Source organism: Xiphias gladius, chromosome 6, assembly GCF_016859285.1.
Source record: "Xiphias gladius isolate SHS-SW01 ecotype Sanya breed wild chromosome 6, ASM1685928v1, whole genome shotgun sequence".
Classification (NCBI taxonomy): domain Eukaryota; kingdom Metazoa; phylum Chordata; class Actinopteri; order Istiophoriformes; family Xiphiidae; genus Xiphias; species Xiphias gladius.
In genome coordinates this window covers 10,318,933-10,339,759 of record NC_053405.1, presented here as the reverse complement: position 1 = coordinate 10,339,759, position 20,827 = coordinate 10,318,933, and the positions used below count along the sequence as shown (strand labels likewise).

At 38.5% G+C, this 20,827-nt stretch overlaps 1 protein-coding gene across 4 annotated transcripts in view; it reads right to left on the bottom strand.

The window, feature by feature from the left end:
• Positions 1-20,827, bottom strand: part of rabgap1l (RAB GTPase activating protein 1-like) — a 120,724-nt gene that overhangs the window by 26,854 nt on the left and 73,043 nt on the right. For all 4 annotated transcript variants that reach the window (XM_040127766.1, XM_040127765.1, XM_040127763.1 and 1 more), the window contains 4 exons: positions 12,172-12,246; positions 9,929-10,054; positions 7,608-7,751; positions 3,633-3,674 (listed from right to left, as the gene is read on the bottom strand). In XM_040127766.1, coding sequence (XP_039983700.1) covers positions 3,633-3,674; positions 7,608-7,751; positions 9,929-10,054; positions 12,172-12,246 — 387 coding nt within the window. The remainder of the gene's footprint in view (positions 1-3,632; positions 3,675-7,607; positions 7,752-9,928; positions 10,055-12,171; positions 12,247-20,827) is intronic.

Below are 20,827 nucleotides of genomic sequence, written 5' to 3'. Positions count from 1 at the left end.
GATTGATCCAGTTCATCTGGGCAAGACAGAATGTGGACAAGATGTTTGTGGTGGCCACTCAGCTTGTACCACTGTCAGAGTCCAGAAACGGCCACCAAGTGCGACAAAATTTCAGTCAGAAAATTATGTATTGAAGCGTCTTTCGGCATAATGCTGAGTCTTCCAACTACCTGCCAAACTTGCTTTGAAATCTAGTCACACTACCCACTCTCATCTTCCCTTGCCAAACTCTCCCAACCAACTCCGATCCAGTATGCCGTTGCCTAGCAACAAAGCTGCTCAACATGTGGGCTGCTGCTCCGGCAAACAGCAGCGATGGATAAGTACTCCACCTTTTTTATTTTTCCTTCATTGATAGAATTCAAAGACGGACAGAAAATCCCCTCAGTCTGCAGGACCGGAGGGCCTTAATGCTCAAGGCTTGGCGTGTGTGAGATGACACATCAAAGCAGTTGATATGATTTGTACCCTGTTATGAAGCTGACAGGATTTCAGCTTTTTTTGAAATGTAAAATGGACTGAAATAACTGTATGAATCCTTTTATCTGGAGAGCCGCAGTCTAAGACTGAACAAACAGTCCTGACCACACAGCAGAAGCAGAGGAAAGGTGGTCTGTTAGCATGGCAGTATGGCACTTTTCAGGGGAAGGTGTTGTGCTGCATATTTGTGTTGGTTTATGGCTGAGTGGATGCTGAACTCGATGAGTCAGATTCAAGGCAGCTATGCATGAGTTCGGTAAGAGGTAGTAAAACATGAAAAACTGATTGCCATAAGCATGTAAGTCTTCCCGTTTCTATGTTCTTCCTCTTCACTGGTATAACCCACTGATCTGAACTCTGTCCAGTTCCAACCCGGTCCAGTCAACAGCTCCAGCATGGACTCCAGTGTCTGTCCCTCCGGCAGATTTCCATTAGCAGCAGCAGCCAAGTATCCGGTCTGTATCAGTCAGTAGATCCTTTAGATGGTAAGCCAGTTCCTTCAGATGGAAAGTCACTTCTGCCTCTTAAGAACACAGGCTGAATGCTTGAGTGTTTGCATGAGTATGTGTGCAATCAGGAGTGATGGTCCCGGCCAGCTGGGGTGAGGCGAAGCAAAGAAACCACACAGTGTCTCCTGTCTTTCTCCACCCCTGTCTCTGCCTTTGTGATGCTAAGAGCTAACAGCTAGCAGCTAGCCGGGGCGGCTCCATTGCAGAGGTCTGGGTGGTGGAAAGAGGTAGCGTGCTGGAGAAATACATAGCCAGCCAACAGAGAAGAGGAGAAGGCGGAGGTAGAGGAGTAGGAGGTAAAGAACAGAGAGAATGAGGAACTGAGTGAGAGAGGAGGCTCCATGCAGGCATCCAAAGGAGGTAAAGATGAAGAAGAAAAACAAAATAATAATAAAAAAAACAAGAACACAGAGCTTTTCTGCTCCAGGTCCAGATTGCTAACGCTACAGCTTATGCTCCTGTTTTGATGTGGATGGCGACTGCTAAGCAGGAGAGGGAGGGAGCTGAACACAGATGGAGGGAGGGGTGATGAGAGCGGAGAGGAGAGCAGGGTGGATGGAGGTGGGAGGAGGGAGCCTCGAGGGAGAATGCCGTCATGCCTGGCCAATGGGAGGCAGGCAGTGGAAGCCCCTTCCACCCCCCTCACATCCTCATTTGTTCTCCATTCCCAACCATCGCATCCACCACATCTTTCTCTCTCTGGCACAAAGAATACATTACTGCTAAACCCTAGAGCAGGAGGGCTTTTTAAAATCAACCATGTAGGAATCATTTAGAGCAGACAGCCTGAGTGTAGCTGCATTACTGTGTAATATATTATATTTATATACTTATATACGTACGTATATACGCACATATATGCATTATATTGACTATCATTATTATTAATATCCCGAGCCATTCTGAAGAAAATCTATTGGCTTTACCAGTTTTAATATGGTCCTGTTTTAGGCTGTATTGGTGTGGTAATATATATTGAGCAGCTGTTTTATGTAGGAAAAATAAATATTAGATTAGAAGTCCAATTTGGCAAGTAATTAGTGTTAAAGGACTGGTTTTGAGGGCAAAACAAACTTGACTGGAGAATCATTTTTCTCTCTCCTGATTCTATCAGTATCTGTAAACTGTATCTGTAAAAAAAAAATACAGAAATTCACAAATATTAAAAATAAATTGGTGTAACAATTAATAATTGACTACACATACTGATGGCTATCAGCTGCTTTGGGGACCAAGAAAAACACAGGTTAAAAACCTTATAGCATAATCCTGTCATCAACACAATGTCGTGCCTCAAAAAGGGATAGTTTCACATGAAAAATAATTAAAAGAACTAAAAGAAAATTACTGTAAGCATAATGCTGAGGCACTGTGTGCTATTTTTAGTTAACAATTTGTTTGTTTCTGTACCGAGATATGGACAACATAATGAGACAAACAAGCCTTCATTACTGGGTGGTCTTGAGGTTTCAGCATGACATCCACAAAGACTGTCCTATCAAATTAATGTCTGTAATGAACTGACACTGACATGGAATAAGACACAGTTATTACCAAAAGTCATTGATCCATCCAGCCACAAACAGATCTGATAACACAACAACTAGTAATTCTACACCTACTCTGCTCTGATAGCAACAACATGCAATTTTGTTTGGTAATATTTTTAAAAACTCAAGCAGATATGTGCTTTATATTTCTTTAAACACACTTAAAATAGAATTTTGTTACATTTTTCTTTAGAGTTTTATAATTTAAAAAAATGTCTTTTTCCTTTTTATTCTAGACACTTGTTTTTGAAAAGTGTGACTAAAATTGTAATTGATTTTAAATAAAATGACAACGATTGGTCATTTTATCTTGTGTTTTTTATGTTATGTCTGTCTATTGATTGTTTAGTACGTGAGCCGTTTGTATTTATCAAACCATATCAAAAAAACATTTTATGGCAAATGAATATTTCTGATTCTAAATGATACAATATTTTATCAACCTCTGAGGGAAGCTGTATAGAAACTCATAATGGCCATAACTGTATCTTTATGGTAAAATGAAATGCATGGGTTAATAAGTTAGTAGTGTTACCCATTGGTCTAATTTGTCTTTAAGGACAGCCTCCTCACTTCCAGACGAAATTTCTGATTTGAGCACTAGAGGGCGAGGAATGCCAACAAACTAACTGTCTAACCTCTACCCATCACATCAGACCGAGGACTGAGCACACCTCCTCAGACACAATGATTCTTCTGCACAATCACGCTTCCCTAAATCTTTGCTTTGCAACATTCTCACTATAACAATATATCAGTGATAACAACTCTAATAAACTGCTCAAAAAAAAAAAAAAATCACCAAAATGTCATGTGCAATCAATGTCCAAAAAAAAAAAAAAAACCAAAATCTGCTTTTTCTTAAATCCAGATGGATTTATCTTTGGTGCAAAAAACAAAATCAATATAACATCGTATAAACCAAATTTTTTATAGTATATACATTTTTCCTCCTTTATTAAGCATTGTAGATCAAAAACTACATATAATCTTGGTAGATTTAAAAGAAATGGGATATTTGACAAGAACTTGATAGTTGAGCTAATCTAAATAGAAGGTTACAAATAAATGAATGAATGAAGCAAGTACTAACCTTGAGCAAGGCCAGGGCTACATTGAAGATGATGTTTAGACCCTGGAAGAGAGAGGAGAATTAGACATGAATTCTGAAACAAGTTGAGAAAATTTTTTTTGTCTCTGCGGGTTTTAAAATGCTGAGAACTGTTTCAGCTCATCAGTGTATGTCAGTGTACTTATTTTTGATTACAATGAAACTGAACATTTTGGATCAGGAACTGAATTTCATAGCAACTAAAGACGGGTAAAATATCACATGTTGATGAGTCCAGCTTTCCTCATCCTGTTTGCTGCTTCAGAGAGACTTTTAATTTCTTTCCTAAATTTGGATTAAACAATTCCTGTGCTAAGAAGTTTTCCCACTTATGCCCAAACAGACACAAGAATCTACAGTGTGTCAGTTCATAGTGATGGGATGCTCTGCTGCAGATGCACTTCCTGATCTTTCTGATTTAAGATGAGGAGAATGGACTTAAATCTAGAAATAATTCCTATTACAATTTTTAACAACAATTTAAAGAAACAAGATTATCAAAAATCTGGAGTGCAACGGAAGCCATCACTGTCTGGGTAAGAAATATGACCTCTGACATTGTTTACTTTCAGCAGAAAAGTTGTTTGTGATATGGCATGGACAGAACAAGGAAAGAGAACATGACATGGAGTCAGTCCTTAGAATAACATAACTTCAAAGATGTGTTTTTTACAGACCAGAAGATATCTGACCTGAAACCTTTTGGCTATATAAATTATAACAGCCTATCAAAATTATCTTACTAATAATTATATACTGATGTCAAAAATGCTCACAAAGCATACTGAAATTCAGGTATGTCGATTTTATTGTATAGTTTATCTTACTTGGTTAGATTGTTTATTTGTTAAACCATAACTGTCAGTTGTTTTTAAAAACTGCTGCACAGATGAAATTTACCAATAAAATAATAAAATGTAAGGATGCTGTAGCTGCAGCACAAAGGCATGTATTTAAGAACACAAATCACAGACAGAGGTACCACAAAATTAAAAAAAAAAAACCATAAAGCTGAAACATTCCTATGTTTTATTTATTTCATTTATTGCGATTCTTTATAAATCACAGATCATTGTGTAGATTATTGCGTGGAGCAGATTCCTGTGTTTAGAAGTCCACTGATATATGTACATAAATGCTGTGATGCTATGTGTTTTCTTTCCTCTTGTGTTGATGCAATGATTGTGATTTTGACACAGAAAGAAAGAAATTGTAAAGCTGATGTCAGCACTGCATGGGAACACCCGTCTCCTTGGTCTCCGTGACAACCAGTTCACATGGCAACACAGAGCTAAAAATATCTGGACAGCTCTAAAAATAACTGGAGAAAGAGAAAAGAGGGGGAGCTCTGTCTTCACATCCCTATCTTTGTAGGCCTCAAGATGGTGCTACTCTGCTGAGGCAGGATCAAAGGTGTGTATAAGAGAAAGAGAGATAATTGCAGAGCATGTGTGTCATAGCGAGACAGAGTTGTGGGGGAGACAGAGATAAACATACAGAGGGAGGAGATATGATGACATAGGCTGGGAAGGAGATGGGGGAATAGGCAGAGGGATGTGTAAGGGTTCAATACTACATGATATGTGCATAAAAGTTTCACAAATGACCTAAAAAACCTTCAAGCGATATTAAGGTGTGAACCTGAGACTCTCCACCAATCAGTAGAAACTAAGTCTCTTGTATCAGTGGCAAAAAAGAAGACTCAATAAAAATCCAGCAGCTAGTCACTTACTATTTCAAGATATGAAGTAGTACAGAGGGGTTGAATTAGAAAAAAAAATGGTTGGGAAAGAAAATGTCGTTGAGAGGAAAAAAGAATGATCAAAATAAACACATTCGAAAACAGAAGCTGACTGAGATCGCACGAGGAGAGTGATTAAAAAAAGGGATGAGAAAAAGATGACAGAGAAAGGGAACAAGGACAGAACAGGTATAAAGACAGAACAGAAAATAAGAGGATTACGAGAGTAAAAAATACAAATAAGAAGAAAACAAGTAAAGTTGATGATGAAGATGACAAAGACAACCAAGAAGAGGAGAGCAAACAGAGAGGGATGCAGGAGATGAGAATTCTGGTTTAACGGGCAGATTCTCATCATGCGGCTCATTGGGTGAGAAAGACCTGGGAAACTTTTAATTGTTCTGCCTGCGGCCAATAGGCAAATCGAGAAGGGGGGGGGTGGATGCAAGCAGAAAGAGAGAGAAGGGGGGAGCAGGAAGAAAGTGAACAGAGCTTTCAAATTTTAAACTCTTATATTTTGTCACCTTTCTCTCTCTGTTGGATACACAAAAATAAAAGTAACACAAAAAAAAAAAAAAATCAGTCAATTAGTGATGACTTAGTTCTGTCAAATAATGCTGGTGTTTGTCACCTTCTTGTGCTTTTACATTTAAGGCTGGGCAATGGGTGGCACAGCTCTTGAACTGTTGTGATCCTTCAGTCATAACCTAAGCTTCTTCATGTGCTTATGTTGGATGTGGTGTTCCACAAAGCTCACTCCTTGGCCCCTTATTTAGAGTTAAATACTCCACAATAATTATTTTCCATAAGGACACAGCTGCATGTTCTAGCTCCAGATAGGGGCCTCAGCCAGACGTTCCCAGTGCACCCTCACTGCAAATTTGGCTTCACCACATCCCTCTGGCAGCTTTACCTGCCACCTGATCCAACTCAGCAGCAGGTAGTGATCAGCTGAAAGCTCTGTTTCTCTCTTCACCTGAGGCCCCAAATCATATGTCCGCAGATTAGATGATACGGTCATACTTCATATAACTGAATGTATATATATATATAAATAAATGTTAAATACTGTTCTACATTATGCTGTAAATATTTTTTACTAGCTTTATGCATTTTTTATTTTTATTGGAAATGACTCAGTAGCCCTATTATAAATAAATAAATATACTGAATTATAATTTACATTACTAACTCCACACAGACTCAACGTGGTGCCTCTGACCCTTGTGGAACTGAATGAGCTGCTACTGCCTGATGAGCACCAGTCGTCGCCATTAGCATGCTATGCTATTAATTCAGTTTCGGCTTTTGAGTGTTGTAGTTTTTGTTTTTTGGTCATTGTTTTGGAGTTTTGAGATTATCCCCATGAATGCCATTGTCAGAATGCAGTTTTAAGCAAGCAACAGCTTCACATCACACAGCTTCTCATACGGTTTTGCATCTGCAACAATTACCTATCATCAAGTACCTTGAAGAGTTTTTCAAAATTTTTTCTTTTACCGTTTGATTGTTCAAGCTCCCCTTTGATCTCAGGGGAGAATAATTTAATGTTGAGGACGTTATTGCAAAATGTCACAGAATTTGTTAGAAGATAAAATGATTCACTTTTAAAATGTCAATAGACACAGTATTGAGGAATACTGGCTATTATTATTAGAAGAGCTGAGCCCAACTTAAAAATATTATGGGTCACAGACATCAGGTAAACTAGAGAAGAAGAACTTCTCAGAGGAGCTTTCTGTAAAAATATTTCAGAACAAGAAGCAAGCAGTGATTGTGATCAGGTCAAGAGATCCTAATGTCATTAAATCAGTGATTGTATCAACCCTAAAAAGCCTGATCAGTGCGTCCCTATTGATTACGTTGGGTAGACTGAAGGGCAGAATGCAGATGGATCACTGCTGACGCTGGTATAGCTTTGTCTTTATACTTCTGGCCACCGATAGCTGATCAGTAGAGGTAGTTCAACCAACTACTATCTTTCTGTCCTTCTCTTTCCTTTCATGTCTCCAGCCTCCTACCTCGATGGTTGCCATCCTCTCTCCTAACCTCCCGGTAACCTCTGTCACTGCTTCCCTACCTAGCTCATGACCCTTTTTACTGCCTCCTTATCTTTCCAGAAGGTTGACCTTTTCCTCACTTGACTCTGGACAATGTGGACCAAACAACTCCTCATGTACTCCTAGAATAATGTAGTGCTGTGAGTCAAATTGTACCTCACAGAGCAGCAGGTCAGTGATGTGGAACACCATGCACAGAGGGAACTTGGCAGTGAAGAGGGTAAGAAACCACTGGGAGGCATACATGTGTGCCTCCAGGTTCAGCTCCTGGAAGTGGGACCACAGGTCTGGAAGCTGTTCCTGTAGGAGCAGATAGAAGAGGAGGAGGAGAAACTTGTGAGATAAAACAGCACTTACAAAGATGTGGCTCCACTTGTCATTTCAATTTAACATTATTTCATTTTACTGATACTTTATTAAATCATGCTGTCTCACTGAGATGATAATCTCTTTCAAGAGCAATCCAAGAACAAAAGAAAAAGTTAACAAAGACACATAACACAATTCAGTACCATGTCAGAGACATTATTCATACATTACACACACTGTTAAACTTCAAGTTTAATACATATAGAGATGAGTGATTCTAACTTTGCAGCTGTTTAGCTGTTTCATATGATGCACAAGGTGTAAGAGCACCAGAATTCAGCACTATCAATATAACATTATTATATGTACTTTCACATTTAATGTGTAAAAGAAAATTACTTGGTTAATTCTTATTATTTTTTCACTCATTATTTTCCTTCTTCACCATTTTTAGTTGTTTTACTTTATCAGTTTTATATACTTCTGTTTTGACATGAGGAGGAAAAGATGTTTCAGGTAGAGTGTGTCTTAGTGTCCATACATGTACGGTGAATAAAGGATTCAATTAGCCAGATACCGATCCACTTTGGCATCCTTACCATGCCACATGACACCTGACTGGATCAGATAGTGAGCTCCCACCTAAACGATAATAATTAGCAGTCAATGCTAACATCCTTACATTTAGCGCATTAGGTCGGTGCTAACCACGTTGATCCTGATACTGAGAGAGGACGGCTAGCAGGGCCAGGATGGATTTCAGGGCCAAATTAAACTCTACTCTGTGACTGGATTTAGGCTTTAATATCTGAGTGGGATGGGACCTTACACCAGCAATAATCAGCCTCAACAGACAGACAGAACAGTGTTTAGCCTAGAGAGACGTCAAGTCTCGCACATACAGACTAAGAATTAGTTCTTGTCATATTCTGTTATATTTTGTGACCATGTCAACAAGGCAACAACAAACATGTTGAAACCCATGGATGATGCAATCACTGGTAACAAGCTCTAAAAATTTTAATATGATCAAACTTTCCTTGCTTTTATGGAAAATGCAAATACAGTTTGTAAGGCTGTTTGCGCTGTCTGCTAGTCTTTTTAGTGGCACCCAGTACTAGTTCATTGTATGAACCCTGCACTCAATTAGTAATTAAATGAAACAGCCCAGGGGACCTACATTCTCAGGAAAGTAAAAATGTTGGAAAATTAAATCTTGTGTAAATTCATGGTCCTCAAGACTAGTGTGTACAACAAGGATAGCTAGATATTTGAAGTGAGTTTCATGGCATTTAAACTTATGACGTAGCCAAAATGACTGATTAACATTTTTAATTTTGAGCTGTAATTGTAGTGGACCCCAAGGCTGAATCATTTAAATTTCTGCCACTAAGTGGTGAGATTAATCGTTTCTTCAACCACAGCCAGAGGTGTCTGAAAAAACGTGTGATGAATGAACAGAGAAAAGAAACAACTAGAATTACAGCCTCGTGGTTGTATGCCTCCACCAACCAGTCCAGTTGTAGTTTGCATCCATGTCTTTCCAGACTCATAACATATGTAGTGGTTAAAGTGGGATTATTATTATTATTATGAAATTGCCAAACAATTATTTACTTATTAATTACTTATTAATCGAAGGTGCCAGAACACTGTTCCGTATCATTCAGCCCACTTTAACCCCTTAATTTATGTAGTGAAGACTTTGAGGGAAAATAATAGCTACTAGCATAATACACCCAAATCTCCAACTGAACTGTTGGCAGTTAGACTTGCATTGTGGGTAATGTATACATCAGGTTTTTACAAGGAAGAACAACACATGGAATTAAAAAAAACGACAATATCTCTGGTTTTGCTGCATTCATTTTAATCCCCCCCTTTTTTTTTTTTAAACTGTCCATGAGGAGCCTGACAATATTATAGCAGTACAATGCTAAATTGATGGATTGTTTTTTATAAATAACATTGAGGATATCGTTTAAAGAAAAAATTGAAATGGGAATACAGAATGGGGTAAAACAGATCAGCGGCCCCTCCCACTTCACATTTCATCCAATAGTCTGTCTGTCCATCCACTCAGGGTCGTCTTCTGAGCATTATGTTACTTCATTATATTTATACATTCGATTACATTTCAAAAATTAGAAAAACACTGCATCACTAACCTGCATCAGCCTCTCCAGCTGGTAGAACTTGCAGTGAAGATCCTCAAAGTTGTTCTTGTAGAGAGCTCTGAGGCCGTATTCATACATGATTTTTACCAACACACAGAAGGCCTGTTCCTCAGGCATCTGAAAGATCAAGGGTAACTTTAAACTAATGTCTACATGAACTTAAACTTTAAACAACTGACTGTCTAAAATGTATACCTAGCACCAAAAAGGAAAATAGGATACTTTGTTAGGAGCTCTTCAGGACATTTGCTGGACACAAAGTCTTCAAGACAAGAAATAGATTCATTCTTTATCTGCATGTCAGTTACAGTTGGACACTTTGATGCTAACAGACCAGGGTCAAATTTTATTTGCAAAGATTTTGGTAAACCCCACCCATTTGCTCCTTAAAGCAGATGGAAAACAAATGACATTTTATTTTCTGACATTATTTTACTGGCTCAAAATAAACAGTGAAGGACAGAAAAATAAGGAAGCTGTGAATGACTTTAGAGGACAGACTTCAAGGTGTTTGCATGTGCAAGAAGGCGTGTCCAGAAATATGTTTTAATGTGTGAACACCTTACTGTTTCTGTGTGTTTCAGTGTATGTTGCTCGGATGATTGAAGATAAGAGGCATGAGAGGTAGCTTAACACTGTGGTTTGTGTGCATCTGTGAGGGTATATGGGTTTATTTCTCCCCATACACACACACACACACACACACACACACACACACACACACTTGCAGACGGTGAGGTGAGGTGATATTTAATCAGAGTGACAGTATGTGTTTGGGGCTGAATGGGCTCCTGCAGGTAAACCTGAACCCCTATTAATATTCCTGACATCTCCTCTATAACTTCTCCCTTCTTCCTCTTCCTCCTCTATAACCCAGCTGCCTCTTCCTCCTGTATAACCTCTGATTCTTTTACTGCTGTTCTCCCCTTTGTATCTCCTCCTCAACTTTACAGCCTCTTTCTCCATAACTTCCTCCTATTTTCTTCCTCCTTCACTCTCCTCTCTTTTCAACCCTCCTCTCCTCTATACCTCATGTGTCTTCAACAAATTCCTCCATAGCTCTTTTCCAAGACTCTCCATCTCCCCTCGCTCAACCTCCTGCTGACCTCTCCGCCTTCTTCTCCACTCTCCCTCCATCTTCCTCCTCTTTAACTTTTGCTGCCCTTGTCATTTGGACTTCAACCAAACTTCCACCAGGTGCAAAATCCTCTGTCTCTCCTCCATCTGTCTTTTAATATCTTCCTCAAATAGAATTTCAGGTGTGTTTTACACTGACAAGTTGCAACAAATGCACAAAAAACGAGAAACACTAAAAAAAAGGATAGAAAAGAAAAAAATGTACTTAAATATGTATGAGGAAGGAAGATATATAGTTGTGTGACTGTCGGTGACCTTAAAAACAAATCTATGAGAGAGTGAATGAATATCTTGTCCACCTCTTTCTAATTCCTCACTTTCTGCTTTGACACTGGCGTGTGCTTTCAGCTTTACCTTCTTTCGCACTCTCTCACTCCCTCTATTCATTCAAATCATTCTGCTATAAACTGTTTTCATTCGAGCGGTCAGCAACTTTCTTTTCAGCCAGAGACATTCTTTCTATCTCCCTCTCTCTTTCTCTCTCTCAGCCTCCATTGAATCTGATATATTGTCTTGGTTCTTTTTTATTACACCTTGTGCAAGCTAACAGACTTGGTTTCTGTAGAATCGGTGAGGTGTAGGTACAACTGCACAATGCTGACATATTTTCTTTATTAAAGTGTTGGCCTTGACAATTTGTTTGACTGCTGTCCTCAAACACAGTCTTTAGTAGCATCAAGTTAACATTCCAACAGCTCCAGAGAGCTTTTGTTTTGAAAGCATGGGGCACGGGAACAGCACCAGGAGAAGGTTCTTCAGTAAATGTATAGGATGTAATTGTAAGATTTTTTTTAGGCTTTACTAATTTTGCTGTTGAGAAATTATATGTCTATGTATATGTACAGAAAGTACAAAGTAACAGCAGAAGTGTTCAGATTGTGTCAGAGATGACTTGACTCAGCTTTGGCAATTATTGACGCCATTGTTTGTGTTGCATCAAATTACAATATATTGTAAATTGTTACGTTCTTGTGCTCGACCAAAGTCTGCGTGTGTGTACGTATTGTATCTACCTATACACCTGTCCGTTTACCTTGTCTATGTGTTTACCTTAAAAAGCCAGGCTCAGTGGATGGAGGGATGACAAGTTTACTCACATGCAGCAGGAGAACAGCAGCGAGGAATGATTGACCCTGACAATAACCAATCTCCTCATCATAGACAGAGTAGGCCTGTGAGAGAAATAGAGAAGTTGAGAGAGGAAAAATTCCTTTTCGTTATCCTGTCAGCCAGACAATAGCGGACATCAGTCAACATTGTTTAAAATGTATAAGTTGATGCTGTAATGCTACAATCTCCAATTTTCACTTTCACTTGAACATGATCTCATATAAATTGAAGACAGTTCACCCTCCTTGGGCCTATAACACCACACAAACCAACTCAAAATGTAGGCATGAGGACAAGCAAAACCGTAATATCTTTATTAGCTACTAAAAGTCGACATTTTGGGGACAAGAATTTCATTTTACAGGGGTGATAAATTAAGAATATTATTTTTTGGAATCGACAGAGTAGTGACCTGTGATGTAAGAATAGGTTTTGGTACAGCTAAACTGATTTAAATACACTGTGAGGATCAACAACAGTCTGACAAATACTAACACCCACATTAACAACTACTGAGTGGGTGTTCTGAACAAGCCTACTACTGATTTTCTCACACAGATGCTAATGACATATTCTGTTATTCTGTGAATATCTTACCCTCACTGGAAAGATAATGTGATCCAAAGGGTTGTTTCGTGACGCCTTTGTCAGACAAAAATTTATGACAAAAACAACACATAATATTAATTCCTTATACCTGAGGCATTGGAAATTTCCTAAATGCTACTTTGAAGTATTTTTTTAGATGATACATGAATAGATAAATCAGTTAAATCTGAAAATCTAACTAACCACGTAGCTACTTTCATAGCTTGTCAGTTGAGTGGGAACTAATGTGTGAGCATCTTAGCCCATTCTGCCCATACATTATAACATTAATAGGAATGTAACGGTAATGTTACACGTATTCATACCAAACTGTTTTGAAGAATATTTGCCGATGTGTCAATTTTAATTTTTTACTCCCCAAGATCAGTATCAGTATCGGCCCCAAAATCCAGCTCTAGCATTTAGTGCCTCGCACTTCAGCATGGGGAGCGGGGTGAGTTGAGGCCGATGGTTTAACAGCCAGTCAGTTACATATAGCATCAGTTATGTTCAGTTATGTTGCTAGAGTTACTTGCTGTCTAACATAGGGGGGTTATGACAGCATGAGCAGTGATCAAGAGCAATAGTTAATAATGCTCGTCCAAAAAAAAAAAAAAGGTTTCATGAGACCACATGGTTTTGGTAATATTTTCAATATTTTCAGGAATTTTGACCTTGTCTTTTTTTACGAAACATTTTAAAATCAGTACCAAGTCATCTCTACACCATTTGATCTTAAAAGCTTAGTGCCCTGTTGATCTTCCAGCTGGCATAGTCTAATCACTTTAACATAAATGTTGTAAAAGCATCGGCACATAAGGAAGACATTTCCTATGAGACAAGTTCTCTCCAGTAACAGGGTTTTTCCTTTTTTCAGAGGAATTTCCCTGGAGACTGTCTCTCTGTCTTTGGTGTTCTCTTTGTCAATGTCAGCCTCTCTCTCTGTTCTCTCACTCTTAAAGGAGGAGTAAGCAATTCTGGGGAAAGACTGTCGATATTTGAACTAAACAGCAAAACAAATTCACCCCTCCCTTCGGTGCTCCTTCACAAGCTCCGCCCCGCCAAATTCATGCATGCGCATTGCCAAGGCAACAGCACTAACAACTGCGCTAGCTGACCAGAAGAGAAATATGGCGCAATCCAGTGTGCCTACTATGGCGTGGAAGGGGATACTCTTTCTCATAGCTGAAGCAAAACATATAACGTCATCGAACATACAAAATGCACACAAAAACAGCATCCAAAAGACAACAGAGTAAAAAATAGTGAGAGTTAATTGATTAGATATTTTTAAAAACTAAAGTTGACAGAAGAAAGGACCGTAAAATAATCCCAATAAATCCACTGTGCTAGCAAACTTGTGTTTCTTAGGCCTTTGTGGCTATAAACGCATTTGCAATTTTTACAGACAAATACCATCATATAGCGCAAGTAATGTAACTAACATTAGCTAGGTTGTGGGTTAGCAAACTGTGGCTACAGTTGCTGCTGCAAAGCTAATATGCAGAGAGGAGGAGACAGTTGCCCGCACACCAGCTCCAGACAGCGTTACTCACAACTCTCCTGCTACTGTACCTAACATCACACCAGCCTGCCACTGCCACTGCCACTGCAACTACCCTTTCCCCCATCGCCCTCCCATCTTCCTCTTTCCCATGTCCTGTGCATGAGCACGAACGCCCCCTGTTGCTGATTGGCTGTGTGGCTCGGTTCGACCTGCTATGTTTGGTTCCCATTTACATAGCCAGGGCTATGTAGGGACAAATGATTTCTTTTAGCACGGACACAGAACAGACAGCTAGCGGACAGTGAGGAGATTTTCACTGAAGTGTATTGGATTAGAATCGCTTACAATACCTTTAAGCTAAATCTCTGTGTCTATTACCAATAGATCTGCAACAACTGATTTTTTTAACCACTCGGGCGCAGCAGAAAAAAGTTATAAACTCAACATTGAGAAATCATCACATTAGGAGTTGATAAGTTAAACTTTTAAGTAATGCTTATTTACACATCCAGCTGTTACGGAGTAACATTATTACTCAATTTGATTCAGGTGTTTCTGGCCATCTGATGTATGAAATCCAATATTCCCTCTTTAGCAATGTTTCGATCTCTATCAACTCCCGAGGTAAATATCTGGCCTTTTACCTGCAAAATGCTCATCTAAACTGCATGTTCCTCAACTAAGTTGCCGTTTTGTGCTGAGCAGGTAGTTTACAGCAGGCTTTTAGAGGTTTACCAAAAACAGCTGCCTGCTACAGCCAAAAATGATGCTATGAGAGCGGCGTTGTGGGTCAGACAGCTAAACAATGAGTTGAAACTCACTATAAAGCTCTATCAAGCTGAGAGGAGCTGCAGATTTGGATCATAACTTTCTGTACGCTCATCACTATGAGCAACCCCTTTCACAATGTCTCATTGTTTTAACATTTTTATTAATACATTGTTATAATAAAAATATTGCTTAGAGCAGCTTTAAAGTCAGATGCCTTTACTCACAATCATGGTACCAATAACATAAAAGATGTCCATCACTCGCCATGGAGACTAGCTGCCATTAACAAACAAAGCACAGATTGGGGTAGGAAGGCCAGATCCACTGCCCCGTTAAAGCCTGATCAGTCTTGTTGTTGTTATCATCTTATGTCTGCTCCCATTAGGGGTCGTCACAACGGATCACCATCCACATCTTTGATTTGGCGTAGGTTTTTACAAAGGATGCTCTCCCTTGATGCCATGGATGCCCTTCCTGATGCAACACCACGGTCTCTCCAAAGCCTGATCAGTCTTGTACAGTACAATAAAGAAACTTAGTCATGCCACAACATAAATCTTAGTTAAATCTTCTCATCAAGAAAGGAGTAGTAGTAGGAGAAGAGAAGAGGAGGTCTGCCCAATATAAGAAACCTGGATGGTTCTGTCATTAAAGTATCGAAGACTGAACTAGGAGAGTAAACTTCAGATGACCATTCAGGAGAAGTGCTGTCTCAAAACAGTCAGTAGTTGACACACCCCTACCAATCATGCTAATGAGCAAACGGACAGGCCTTTTCACAGTGTAAACAAGGATCCAGGGAGAGACAAATGTATCTAAAAACATTCGACCTACTCTTTTTTTTTTTTTTTTTTTTAAATGGGCTTATCAGAAAATATTCTTGCAAGACATGGGGGCAGGGAGAAAAGTTAATGTGCAACAAAAAATGTTATAGTTGTGATGGTGGAGTTAAACAAAACACACAATTCTATTTTAACATGTATAAATATTACTTGTTTTTTCAGGCCCTGTTCAAAACCACTTGAAATGACTAAGCTGGTAAGAGTTCAATATCTTCCTCACAGATATGCTGGCAGGGTGCTAAGTCTGTGATGGACACATTAACTGTAACAGCAGTCAAACCTGCTTACATTGGGTTAAAAGATTCTTTCTCCCTTTCTAAAATGAGTGTGGACGTACAGAGCTTCACTGCTGATCTGTTCAGCTAATTTGGGGTTTGATTTGGAGGTAATGGAGAAGTCTTGTGGAGCTGTCTGGAATGTAATCTACTGGCTGACATACTTGATGGACTGTGGCATTCACACGTCCCCTACTCGGTTGGGAGAAGTGCATGCTGACAGATGGATGGGGGAGGTCCTGGTGGGTGAAATCTAAATTTGTTAGCCTGAGCAGATAATAGGCTCAGATGGATGGATTATTACGTTTGGTTTTACTCTTATGTATAGATCTTTGCAAAAAACATTTTAGAAAGTACAAATGTATTAATAGTCATTGTTTAAAAGCCAAAATGTATCTGTTGTTAGGTATAAATTCTACAAAAGTGAAAGTGTTTAGAGAACTGTTTTGGTCATTCAACTAGGGCACACTGACGAAAATATGTATACTGTTGGTCAAAACTTTTGGAACACCCCAATTTTTCTAGTTTTTACTGAGATTTAAGCCTTTCAAGTCCTTTGAAAAACTTTAAATGGTGCAAAGGTAAGTGGTAAAGCTTTTGGTCACCAAAAACTGAAAAATCATGTAAACTTCTTATAGAACAGGCCTTTTTCAGGGATCAAGTAATGGGTTAACTTACAGGTTTTCTGCAGGAATGGAAGTAAATGAAGCCTTGAAAGTTGATGAAAACAATTCCTACCGGTGTCCCAGCTTTTGTTGATTACTAACAAACCCTCCGTCTGTACAAAGGCAGTGTTGGAACAGACTATGTTACTACACCCTTGTAAGTATTAGTTGATCAATACTGCACTGCAGGAAGTAGGGATGAACTAGACAGAAGGTGAAGCTAAGAAACCTACAAGTGCAGCAAATTTGTGGGACGTCTGCTACACTGCCGGCACGGACTATCTGAACAATATTTGACTTCCATTGTAGGAAGATCATCACGGGTGCTGAATAAGTCAAAAATTTAGATTAAATTTAGTTCAGATTTTCGAAATTGTTTATTTTTTTTCTATGCTTTAATTTCAGAAACACAGACATTTAATTATGTAAATTTAAATAACGGTAGGAAAAATGGAAGTGTTCTAAAACTTTTGACCGGTAGTGTAGTTCATAGGCTTGAACTGGTAGAGAGACGAAGTGTAATCAGAACTTTCAGGTTCTGTTCCAGAGGCAGGAAAACCTAATTTTTAAAATCCCACTGACATTTGTAAGAGCACAAATAACTAAAAGTCTAGCCTTGGAACAGAGCCTTTCTTATCAGCATGTAACATTGTTCACTCCATATGCTTAGATAAGCATGGTCATATTTTTAAAAAAAGATGCAATATTGCTGTTTATTCAATATTTCTGTTTTTCACGGCCATTACAAACACTGTTACATGTCACGGCTTGACAGACAAGTCAAGTCCATGGGTGATTCTAGGGCCAGCAGGTGGTTCAGAAATGTCTATAACAACAGCAGGACAGAGAGAACCAAAGGGTGTAGTTTTTAGAGTTTTAATTGGAGCTGTATTTCTTTGTATGCTAAAAAAAAAAAGGAATCCATGTCTAACTTTGTTGAAATCACGAATGCTTCAGCTTCTAAAAGCAATCGCTATAGCTGATTCCAGTTGTCCCGAAATATGGAAAATAAATCTCAGGTACATGCCCCCCCCCCTCAAAAAGACAGATGAAAGAAATGCTGATGATCGGACATGTGTTGTATCAGGCTTTTCAGTCACCGGGATATGAACTAGTTTCCTGAATAATATGTGCACTGAAATACTAAGTGATCACTGGGCTATGCAACATTAGCTTGGTTGATGAGGCATGTTACTGTGTTATCATGTTTGCTTTTTTCCCTGCTTTGTTTAAGTTCAGTTTCCATGAGAATATAGAAGACATTCTCTTTATCCATTTATGTGAAAGTCACAGGTTTTGAATCCCCATATCAGCTGGGAAAACAATGCTCTCATCTTCCTGAAAACCCAATGTCAGTGTGTCTTTGAGTGAGGCAGTTAACCCCTGACTGCTGCTGCAGCGGGGCCTTCTGAGTGACCACGCGTGGATGTCTGAGGTTGTACAGGTTAGCTGGAAGTGTGACTGAGTGGAACATTAAGGGAATGAAGCAGATTATCACTGAAAAAGAGCACGGAGTTCAGGTGACCTTCCCCGGAGAATAAAGGTTAGAAATTAAAAAGACTCCAGGCTTATTACTGAGTAGGATATGAAGATGAATATAAACTTTGTCCTGGATCCTCTGTGCCTAACCCATTCATGCCTCAAGATCCAACCAACCTTATCAGCAGCAAATCTACATGGATTTGCATACAAATGAAGGCTGGCTCGCCACTGACCTAGTTCGGTCCAGACCGGATGCTAACCCTTCCTGACAGGTTCTCCCAGAGCGCTGACCGGTCATACGCTACTTCTGCAGCACCAGGAAAACACAAAGGCGCAAAAGTTCTACTTCATCACTCCAAAAACAACCTTTCATTGGAATGAATAGACAAATACTTCTATATCTGTGTTTAACGTATACCTTCCGTACACTCCTTTCATCTGATTTTGCTTTGTGTGCACAGATTCCTGTTTATTACATCATTATTGAATGCAAGCTTTTAGTATCTAGTTACTGTTAGCATCAAATATTGAAAGATGTATTTCACTACTATCTACTTCGTTTCACTTATGGTCATTTTGTTTATGGATTAAAAAATATATTTTGTATTTCAAGAATCTTTAATTTCTCTGTTGGTGTGCAGGCCCTTTTTCTATACAGAAATATTTTATTCTGATTACTTCTTGCTATTCATCATTCAAATATGCTACATATATGTACATATGTATATATACATACATACATACATATATAGTGCACTATATTTACTGTCCACAATTTTATGTTTGAGTCCAAACTCTAAATGTGAAAATTTGAAATTCCCATAATGGAATCAAAAGAGTAATGCCCATAGCATTTTACACTACTTTGTGCTAGCAATTCCACAATTGTATAGAAATTTACAGTCGTGCACCACTAAAACTGTCAGTGATGATACAAAATGACAATTATGTGTCCAAAATCTCAATTTACTGCAGACTATAAAGTAACTACCGAGTAGATATTATATAGGGACTAGTGAAAGTAATTAGGGAGTGATTTCCGGCCCTGCACAGTTGTGAAATTGTTTAGGAGGACCAAAATGTTTGTACTTTTCTGAATATATGGGTTGATTTGTTGTTCATGAGTATAATAAAATCAATGTTAGATCCATTCAAGAAGTTTAATTCATTTTTTCATAACTGTTCCTTATGTTCAAGAAACTCTTTTATATTATTTTGTTAGGAGTTGGGTTTCATAATCAAGACTGTTTTCGTTGCTAATATACTTTTTTACATCTTTCATGATCTGTGTATTTGTCTCTGTGTTTAAAAGTTTGTGTTAGGATTAAGATTTTGGATTAATTGCATTAATTAATGATGAGTGTCTGAAAAATCTCTTCTATTAGCGGATAAACTTCAAAGGTGTAAGAACTGTTTGTTGTTGTAGAAGTTTACGAATAATGATCAGTGAGCTGTTTTGTTGTTGAAGAGTATAAAAGAATATATTCTGAAGATGCGATTTTCGAGAATTCTGTAGCATTTGTATGTAATTTGCTACCAAGCTTGGTAAATTGTTAATACGAGTATCCCTTTTTTGACTATCTGGTTAAAAAAAAAAAAAATCATACATGCTGTTTTCACATTTAGTTTTTTTTTTTTTGTCTGTGATAGAGCTGTTGGATATATTGTAGGGCAATGCAAAGTCATCTGTGCATAAAAAACTGTCTTGGTTGAGTTCACAGCTGCAGTCAGGCTAAGAGGAGGACAGTGACAGAGATTAAGACTGGCTTTAATACATTACAGTAGTGCTGACCTTGGCTTTTGTCTGAATAAAATGTACCGTGTGTCTTCACAGATAATTACCTCAGGATGTGAGTCCACTGGGACCCTCTCTTTATAGCACTTATTTTCCTCATTCATTTTAATGGAAGGAAGGCCCTGGCCCTTTTTTTTTGGTACCAGGCTCATCGCTGATCCACAAAAGGTCAACATGAAGGGCTGTTCAATATCGTATGTGTATGATTGTATGGAATTAAGTTTTTAATATACCATGATTGCATTTGGTATAGTCCATTGTTAAGAATATTTTTATGCGGTGTTACTTTTGTAAGCATGTATCAACATGGGGTCTACTATCTATGGGAAATAACTATCTATATATTAAATCACATCTTTATCTTGTACCTTTAAGACAGTAAAGAGGGCTTGGTATATATTAAACCTTTTACTAACCATAAGAGCATTGCTCTTCAAAATCTGCCACTTACATAACAGCCACCATGTTTTTACAATTAGAAAACTGGAAGAAAAGATCAATGACTGTCCACTGAGGGGTGCATACGTCTGGTATGTCGTGTAGGAAGGGTTCATGTTGATGTCTCAGTAAAGGCGGGTACTGTCAATCCTATATTGTAGAGCCAACTTGAAATGCCAAGCAAATTCCTACTGAGCCTTGCCAGACCACAAAGAGAAAATAAAAAACCTAATGGTTGGCTTCATACGGATAGGCACAAATTTTATAAGGTTTAGGAGAC